General features: G+C 39.5%; 1 protein-coding gene across 1 annotated transcript; it reads left to right on the top strand.

Annotated features, from left to right (window-relative positions):
• The first annotated feature begins 1261 nt into the window (after nt 1-1261).
• LOC143294170 (potassium voltage-gated channel protein Shaw-like) lies at nt 1262-6177 on the top strand. The gene is made up of 5 exons (XM_076605600.1): nt 1262-1524; nt 2870-3100; nt 3832-3948; nt 4897-5022; nt 5191-6177. The coding sequence occupies exons 1-5, from the start codon at nt 1321-1323 to the stop codon at nt 6175-6177; spliced, it is 1665 nt and encodes a 554-aa protein (XP_076461715.1). The 5' UTR covers nt 1262-1320.
• The last annotated feature ends 3957 nt before the right edge of the window (nt 6178-10134 follow it).

The following is a 10134-nucleotide window of genomic DNA, read 5'->3' as shown; positions in this document are numbered from 1 at the left end:
CAAGCAACTGACAAAGTAGCTATGATTTATTCCAACTAACAAACTAAATGTGAAACACAAACTTGAACTTAATAAGATTCTGGAAATCTGGTTTACAAGTAATTAAAAGATCTTGGCCTATAAACTGTAAAGTAAACATTAATGTATTGTTTGTTATGAGCATTACATCGGCAGAATACGTTTTTGTATATATTTTTTTTTTCCATTTGTTTTAAGTAAGAAAATAAAGCTTCAGAAATTACACACATCAAGAAGGACGACTGACTAATTAGCATTCTAGATCAACGTCGATATGTATTAATATAAAGCTTGTGTGACGACTGAAACTTTAGATATCATAAACCAGATATGGAGAAACGCAGGCTGTGGTGCAGAGCTGCATATTATGATTTCACACACCAGCCTAAACTGGTTTCAGTTCGGAATTCAAAAATAAAAATAAAAATTTTAAAAACTGCTCAGTGTGTGCCGGCAGAGTTTTATCTCGAAGTAGAAAGAAAAAAAAAAGATAAGTGACTCAACAGTCTATTTGCTGAGATGGTGTGTTTCAATGAAAGCAGAAAAAAATCGGTGAACGACTATCTGGAGTTTGGATATGTTTAATGTGTGGACAAAACTCTAAACAAGTTTTCTGTATCCTATATTTGTTCCAAGTTTTCATAAATGAACACAAGGCCTGACCAGCGCGTTGGGTTTATGTGAAGGTCAGGGCATCTGCCCCCCCCCCCCCCCCCCCTTTTTTTTTAAATTAAAATTTTTTTTTATATATATATATTTTTTTTTTACAGCAGATGTGGTGGGGTGTCTGTGTATGTTTAAGCAAGTTGGTGAAATAAACGTATACGATTACTTCACACAATGATCTGGTGCGGGAGATGTACACAAGAAATTTTGCCGTGGTTTGTTTCATGCCCTTTTATATCCGTTCATGTCTTTGGTAGCGCGCGCGCGTGTGTATGTGTGTGTGTGTGTGTGTGTGTGTGTGTGTGTGTGTGTGTGTGTGTGTGACGGTGTGTGTGTGTGTGTGTGTGTGTGTGTGTGTGTGTGTGTGTGTGTGTGACGGTGTGTGTGAGTGTGTGCGCGCGCGCGCTCACCACATCAATCGCTCACTATTTTATTTCGCCCACTAAAAATACGAACCTCGGGTCAGTAACACTCTACATTTATTCTGCTCACCGAACTCCAGCCGACAGCTACGCGGACGACCTTTCAACACCGCCACCCGCATACACCACACTACGGCCAGGGAACGGGGCGCCAGAGAACGACTACAACGACGTCGACATCGAAAGCGACGATGAGACAACAGACGACCTAGAGATGACCAGGCCTCTGCGGGAGGAGCACGTATGGCAGGCATCGATCACCATGGGTCCCAAGAATCCGACCGGCAGAGAGACTAAAGAAAGCGAGCAGGCGTGGTCACTGCCCTTGCTGCAGCGACAGAGCAAGGCAGGGGAGAGGACCATGGACCCCACACCACAACTCAATCACAACCTCAGCGATCCATCTCTTCCTGGAGAGGTAATTGTGTATGATCATGATGGTGGTGATAGACGATGGATATGATGATGGCAATGATGATAGTGATGATTATGACGATGAAGGTGATCATGATGTTGTTGATAACGATAATGGTAACGGCAGTGGTGGTGGTGGTGATGATGATGATGATGATGATGATGATGATGATTATAACACAGGGGTGGATGCGAGGAGGATGCTACACATACACATGGACAGACATACAGGAAATAAACGTCAAGGCTTAAAACTGGCTTTGAAGAAAAAGAAAAAAAGAACAAAAAGAAAGAAAATGACATTTAATCGAGTCATAATTATTCTTTTATTCAAAGTGCATTTATTTGTGGTAACATTATTCAGGTTGTATACAAATCATTTTTGAGTGTTATATTTATACAGACGGAGAGAAAACAAAATGAAGCTTGATATGAAAGGATAATAAAGGAATACAACAGTTTCAATATAGTGTTGAATTATCTATTTTGAAAATAGTTGTCATTAATCTGTTCCTTTATCCCATCGTTTAACTGAGAATGGCAACGAATCGAAAACGCGCGCGCGCACATGTGTGTGTGTGTGTGTGTGTGTGTGTGTGTGTGTGTGTGTGTGTGTGTGTGTGTGTGTGTGTGTGTGTGTGTGTGTGTGTTTTGACTGTTATACCTAAAAAAAGGTTAGCGGCTGTTCATGTCTGAAGATTTATTTAGGTGAATTCAAGTACGTTCAGTGTAATCATGACTACTTAACGTTGCTTATTATTATTATCATTATTATTATTATTATTTTGGTTCTATTTAATCTTTGTAACTTAATCAACGAACATCAAAAGCTTACGAATGCGACAGTGCACGCTCTTTAGTTTGCATCTGACTGGCCAAAACTTTTATCAATTTATTTACCATTCTTTCCGTATCTTCTTCTTGTATTTCTTCTTCTGTTCATTTACTCTGAGCTTGAGGCTCCTCCCCCTTCCCTGCAGTAAGTGTTTTTTCTTGTTGTTCCATCCATCCTGTACGTGAGACACAGGTTTTCTTTTGGTGATTTCTGGTTGCACTTCCTCCACACACATCAGTACACAGAACTGGTATATTTGTATTCTGGTTCCGTCTTCCTCACACTGCAGCAGGCTAAATATTGGTTGTTACCGCCTCTGTCCCCCACACACCCTCCAACCCCAGGTTTTTATGAACCATGGATGCACATGCACTTTATGGGGGGAATTCGTTTATAGATAATTACTGTTATTTAAAAAGTGCAACATGAACCAGATTTAAACATAAAAAAATATATATATATATTCTAAAATCATCTATTTATATACCACATCAGCGTTCACCGTCTGCTTCAGATGATCAGCACGTTCAACATCGGCGGAACGATTTTTGAAACGTACCAGTCCACATTACGCAAGCTGCCCAACAGTCCCCTGTCGGATGGAGCCTTTCTCTACAGATATTACCGGCAGGACAGGGATCAGTACTTCTTCGACCGGGACCCCGATGTGTTTGGTGCCATCCTCAACTACCTGCGAACAGGAGAGCTGCACTTGCCCATCAAATACTGTGGCCCTGCCGTAAAGGTGGATATGGATTTCTTTCAGTCTAACTCACCCCCACACCTCTCCTGATTTCATGTATGTACTGTATATGCGTGCGTGCGTGTGCGTGTGCGTGTGCGTGTGTGTGTGTGCCAACAGCAAAGTGAGAGCTGTCTTTTCAATGGTATCTTCATTGCGATGGGAATTCATTTACAGCTTAGTCTTTTGTGAAGGACTATGACTATCGAACTATGAGGCAAAATTGCACTGGCTCTTTAGTGCTGCAGCCTTGGGTGCCAGCTGGCCTTTGGGGATAATCTCAGCACCAACTGTCCTGAAACCCTCTTGGTCGAGAGAGTGCAAATCAACTCGTGCAAGCACTCTCCACAATAAATTCTAGCCCAGATAGTCGGGACACCAGTTGCCTCCTTTGCTGTTCTGATGGTCGTTGTCGGACACAACTGATAATTATATATTTTGTCAGTCGTGTATGTATGATTGTGTGTAACCTCCGTGTGATATTAGTAGTAACAGTGTTTCAATAATCTAAAGTTTCATGTTTTTCATTCATGTGATGTGCATTTGGCTATAATTTTTCGTAATTACATAATAATTTTTGTCGGCGAATTGATGTTGTTCGGATTTGACCTCGTGCGAAAAGCCATGACTGATACATGCATGGCTTCCACAGTCACTACAGCTTTCAGTAATGACATGAAACTATGTCCTAGTCGGTGTCTCTCTCCTTCACCAAGAAACGTTTGTTCCTTCAGACGGAGCTGGAGTTTTGGGGGGTGGGCGAAGATGAGATTGAGGAGTGCTGCTGGACAAAATACAGCGCCTGGACCACAACACTGGAAGCCCTCAAGAAACTGGAGAAAGACCGTAAGGTGAGGGACTGATCGTCAGGGGGATTTCGGCGTGACACCCTCCATTCTTTTTATGACGTTTTCTGTGATGAAACATGGAAAGAAATCCACAATAAGGGGTGGGAAAGTCGGGAAGAAAAGGAGCATGAAGTTCCAAGCCCGTGCATACCGTCTTTGTTTGACATGTGCATACATGTGCTGAAGGATATACGCGAACAGGTTTGGAAGTTCTTTTCTCTCTCTCTCTCTTTTCTTTTAAGAGGTTTCTGGGTTTATTTCTGTGTACATCGTATTTATCTGTTGTGTGTGTGTTCTTTGTTTTACTAAGAGCGATAGTTACTACAACGTTTTTGTTGTTTGATATTTGTCTCTCTTTGTCTTATTTACATATCTATCTATCCACATGGAGGTGGGGGGAGGGAGGTGCGGGGTTCAGAAATAAGGAAATAAAATATACGGAAACAAATTATACAGCAGCAGAAAAAACTACTTTATTATAGCAAAAGACGATAACCCTTACTTTTACAACACTTTGCTACTTGAACAAAGTCCTCAGAAGATAAAAAGCGATGACTACGTGGAAGCAATGACTGCACAGGTTCTCTTCAGACACATGTACACACAACTTAAAGTAAATGTCATGGATTTGAGTGGATTACACCTTCTTGGAGTGAAAGGATTTAAAACTATACCAATACTTAAGATCAAACCAGACACAGCTGACTGAGAGGAGAAAGCAAGAGGCAACAATAGCAGGATTTAAAGCAGACAAAAAGTTGGTGTAAAAAGTGTGAATTTGTAGCATATAATTAAAAAGAAAAAAAAAAAGAAAAAAAGAAAACCCTACAACTCCAGGATACACGTTTATTCATTTTTTGTACACGTGTCCCCAGTTTCGCCACGAGGAACACTACATATTCCTGGACAGAGAACTAGACAGCTGAATTTAGTGTGATGATGTGTGTGCAGGTGAACATACCTCGATCAGTGGACCAGATTGACGAAGACCCCAGTACAGACAGGAGCACATTGAGACAGGTGCAGATCAGAGGCTGGGCTCTTCTGAACAGCCCTCACTCTAGTCCAGCTGCCCAGGTGGGACGCTTTACTGAATCCGTCTATAACCTCTCAACTTCTAGTCCTTTCTCAGTCCTCACTTACACACAACCATAAGTACGACCTCTCAAATAATGCAGTCTCACATCAAATCAAGCAAATGTTTCATTTGTTTGAAAATCTGTAATGATTGTGGTCATGCTCAAGAGTTATGGACGAACATCACAAATTGTCTACTTCGTTATTCTCTTCCAGATTTACAGCTACCTGTCTCTGGTATTCGTGGTGGTCAGCATCTTCTCCTTCATCGCCCAGACCCATCCATTCTTCAGGGTGACTGTGGAAAATGCTAACACCAGCAGCCAGCACGAACACAACAGTACTGCCAAGTCCAGAACACAAAATGTCACGAGCAGTGCAGAAGAAACGGATGCACATCCAGCCATGTTGTATGTGGATGTAACTTGTCTGGCGTTTTTCGTCATCGAATTTCTGTTGAGAATTCTCTTTTCCCCCAGAAAATGCAAGTTGTTTAAGCTCCCTATGACAGTGTTTGAGTTGTTGGCTCTGCTGCCTGACCTCATCGAGTTCGGATGGCGTGTCTTCAGCCCAACACTTCGCGCTACAGTGTCTGCTGTGCAAGTCATCACCTTCTTACGTCTTCTGCGTGTGTTCCGTATTTTCCGGTTGATGCGTCACTTCCCGGGGCTGTGGATCCTGTTCTACACCCTCAAGGCCAGCATCAAGGAGCTGCTGCTCCTCTTGCTGTTCCTGTGTGTAGGCATGCTATTTTTTGCTTCCATCATCTACTACACTGATGACCACAACATCTTCACCAGCATCCCCATGGCCTGCTGGTGGTCCATTGTCACCATGACCACAGTGGGTTACGGGGACATGTCACCCAGCACCTCGTTGGGATACTTGGTTGGCTCTATGACCGCTATCTGTGGTGTGCTGGTCATTGGCTTTACTGTGCCTGTCTTGGTCAACAACTTCATCCTCTACTACCATCACACACAGTGCGCCATGAACAGGGAGAACGCCAAGAGAAAGAGAGATGAAATCAAACTGACAATGCAACGGCTTAATCTGTCTGAGGACACTGGTTACAAACCCTTCATCTCTGAGAAACTGAGAGCAACATGTCCAAGCAACAACCTTGAAGGGCTGTCTGAAGAAAAAGTGTGTTAGGATAGAAAATGAAAATGGTGATGTGTTGTCTGTTAAGAAAAAAAAAAAGGAAACCAAATGAGGGGAAACGAACTTCCCATATTCTTATGATCACAATATAAAAATCTGGCCAAAAAGACCAAAAATGCATGTAAGGACCACAGAATTATCTGGTATGAAAGTTGAAATGATAGCACCCAGCTTAACTTGAATTTTCATATTTGTGGTGTTAACCCAGACATTACTGTGACTCTCCACGTGTACTGGGGGAAAAAAGACGGTCTATGTGAGAAATCAGTCCAAAGAGTTCCCATGGAGACTATTTCCAAGGAGAAAAAATCTTCCTCCCGACATATTCAGTGCCTCTATAGCCTGCTCAGCACATCAAAAGACAAGAGTGGTTAGAACTGGTGAACTGTTACTTATAAGAGTGGTGAGACTTTCTGCCATATCTTGGGTCTCACACATTCTTTCTTCAGCAGGAGATGGCATGCTGTGAGTTCATGTACTGCCTGTTATTCACATCTTCAAATATATGTTTCAACCTTGACCTGCTGAATGTTTTTTCTTTCTTTTTCTTATTGAGTGATAATGATGGCAAAGCAAAAGCAACAGAAATATTATTCAATGATCATGACAGTATCTGGGTAAAGTCCAGAAAAGTGGTTTAAATTTTAAATGGTCCAAAAGTTCAAATGTCCTGAAGCTTTTTATAGCCCTAGGAGCAAGTAATTGCAGTTCATATTCATTGTATCTAGAGACTGGTATTGGAAGGCAGGGCCCAATCCTCTCCTTCCACCATTTTTACCATTCCCCAACTGAAGTCAGGAACCTATTCATACCTGGGTGGAGTGAGGAAAAGAGTAAAGTGCCTTTAAAAAGATTTGTACAACACCATGTCAAACTACGGCACTGAACTCTGTTGGTGACCACTGAACCAGAAGTCCAATTGCTCACCAATTCTGCCATGGTGTGACACCATCAAATCTCCTGGGCAAATTAGAGCCAACCATAGATCATCTGTGATATAAACGATCAATTCAACTGCCACATTATACAGGTGAACATTAAGGAAAGCTACTTAAGGAATGCCGCCCCTCAGAGATTCAGGACATAGCATAAGTTCATGTTACAGGTGACAGGCACAGTGTAGCAATATGTAGAAATACCAATTTATAATTTCATGTTTTTGCTATTAAACTGCCACTGTTTCTCACAAGTGGAATTACCTTTGATAGTGTTGTCACCTGAATGCAGACCCCCTTACCGTTAAAGTTTGTTATCAGGAATAGCTTGATTCAAAGCCCTTTTAAAGTCTTTCTCTCTCTTAGAACTTTCTCAGTTTGGTGAATTCACATATTTTGAGATACCAAACACAAAGATCAACAAAATAAATAATATATAAAAAATACTCTCATTTCTTAAATCATTAACCATTTCTGACAATATTTAATACACACCAAGAACAGTAGTTTGTTTTTTTAAATTAATTAATTTATTTATTTTATTGATGTCATGTGTCTGACTGCCTTTTTGCTCTCATTTGTTCCTTGTAGTAATCCTTCAATGTTTTAATCTCAGATGTTTTTTTTTATCCCATTTTATCCCATGTTTAAATGATCACTCAGTGATTGTTAATTGTGAAAGTTTCATGTGAATTTTATGACATATAATCAGTTTACTCACTTACATCAAGCATGATTCCTAATTTTCAAACAATTCAACTTGTACTATTTCAAGTATATGGATGTTGCCGAGATGTGGCATATACTTTACAAATACTTTCGTGAAAATATGCAAATAAAAGATTATCATTTTGTGTAGTGATACCCAGACTCTCTCCATTTCATTTTTTCCCCCCAAACTTTGACTTTTGAATAAAGTCCCTCGTTCAAAATGGTTGTAGATAATTATCATTTGCAAAATTCTTCATACTACTGATGTTAAAAGTTACAATTCCCAAAATTGTAACAGGGTTTGTAACATTCTTAATTTGATTAATATGCAATGTTGAGGCAGGCACTCAGTATAAAAGGTTGTAGATAATTTTTACTTGTAACATTCTTCCAAACAATACTCAATAAAAAAAAAAATATATATATATAAAAGTCATGTAATAATACATATATATGTAATAATGGTTTTAATTTTTTTTTTTTTAAACAGTAATAAATACACTTAACAAATGCTCCATGATGATGTTTCTATTTTCTAAATGCGATTGTACTAAGAATATGTATTCATTTGCACTTATTTATGGACTATTAGGCATTACAGTTCCACCCTCAAAATTGACCCATGCACTTATAATGGTGTGTCAAATAATGGTTAAAATCTGTTGAAATACAAAGTGATTTTTTTTTGTCTGTCAGAATGTCTGCATATACATATGTATTCATGCATGTATACCATGTGTATATAATTTTGAATTATAATTATTCATTTTTCTGAGGGGGTCTAATCAGTGTTCTTTTGTTAGTGTACAACAACTTGTTTACTTGTCATGCAAGAAAGCATGCACACACAGGAACAAATTTCAGGATCTGAAGAAGAGGATTTCTGAAGCATCTCATGAATCATCTCCGCATATTATGATTTGCCCACAGTGCACAAAAATAATGTAGATTCACCCAACCTCTAAGCCATTTACTTTACAACTGTTTTGGTCAAAGAGAGTGGGGGACAGAGAGAGAGAGAGAGCGAGAGAGAGAGAGAGAGAGGAGTAGATGTTGCAGACAAGAGAGACTGAAACAGATCAAATAGAAAAGAAGATGCAGTGCATTAACAGGCAGAAATAATTCTATTAACTGGTATTCTTGGAGATGAGAAACACACAAACCTGAAGTAACTTTTGAGTTTCCTTAAAAAACCAAAACACAAAAAATACAGCACACAAAATAAACAAAAAACCCAGAGTATGAGCCATACAAAAATCAAACAGAATTATTTCACTTTTGCTTTACTCATGGATTCATAAATGTCAAAGTCATAATCCAATGAGGCAACTCCTGACTCATGCACACTTCAATAATTTTTTTCCTCTTACATTTCAGAAACAATACACATCATCAAAGCCTGGAGACTGTCTCTGAAGTTTTGGCTTTTGCACACACACACACACACGTACATACAAGCACATAATCCCAATATGTGCAAAATCTAAGTACACCAAGCTCAGGAACTGGAAAGTCCTTTAAGAATTACCAGTACATTCAATGCATGCAAGTTATATAAGGTAATCTGCCCACTTAAATTTTTTTGTCATAATTACATTTTTCACTGATGTAGATATTTTTCCATCATGTTGTTGCAACCTTGACTTTTGACCTGATTTTCATCACAGCATTCGCTCTTACTGTAATTAGTCATTGTGCCAAGTTTAATGGACACTGGATGCAAGACTCAACCTTCACTGTGCTTACCAGTTGTTTCTTTTATGCCATGTTAGTATCTGCTTCAGAATTATGAGTACTGGCTAGAAAGGTCTTATCAACAATTCTGATTACACATGTGGGTCAAAGCAAAACGGAGAAAAACAAAACAAAACAAAAACAACAACAATTACACCATCAGTTATATTTACAGCATGATACCTGTATAAACAGATATACAAAAGTGCCTCTGATCCAACAAGTATCCTTCAACAAAACAAAGCATAGAAAGAAAATCCTGCTGAACGACAACGGCATACAGCATGATACCTGTATAAACATATATACAAAAGTGCCTCTGATCCAACAAGCATCCTTCAACAAAACAAAGCACAGAAAGAAAATCCTGCTGAACGACAACGGCATTTCACTGAACAATTCTTTTCCCTCCGCACAAAGACACATCGAGGTACATCTACAAGCAAATGATTGCTGTCCTGTACACAGACATCTAAAAAAGACAGAATCCAAGGCTTTCTTCCACCTATAACCTATTCCTTTATTTCTTTGTCCATGCTGAAGAGGGAACTTAAGTTATGATGGGTGA

This window comes from Babylonia areolata, chromosome 19, assembly GCF_041734735.1.
Source record: "Babylonia areolata isolate BAREFJ2019XMU chromosome 19, ASM4173473v1, whole genome shotgun sequence".
Taxonomy (NCBI): domain Eukaryota; kingdom Metazoa; phylum Mollusca; class Gastropoda; order Neogastropoda; family Buccinidae; genus Babylonia; species Babylonia areolata.
The sequence above is the reverse complement of the archived record's forward strand: the minus strand, read 5'-3'. Positions and strand labels throughout refer to the sequence as shown.

Coding starts and splice junctions, on each gene's coding strand:
- LOC143294170 (XM_076605600.1), top strand. CDS start 1,321: ATGACCAGGCCTCTGCGGGAGGAGCACGTATGGCAGGCATCGATCACC. Junction 3,101..3,831: donor ACTGTGGCCCTGCCGTAAAG/GTGGATATGGAT, acceptor TTGTTCCTTCAG/ACGGAGCTGGAGTTTTGGGG. Junction 3,949..4,896: donor AACTGGAGAAAGACCGTAAG/GTGAGGGACTGA, acceptor ATGTGTGTGCAG/GTGAACATACCTCGATCAGT.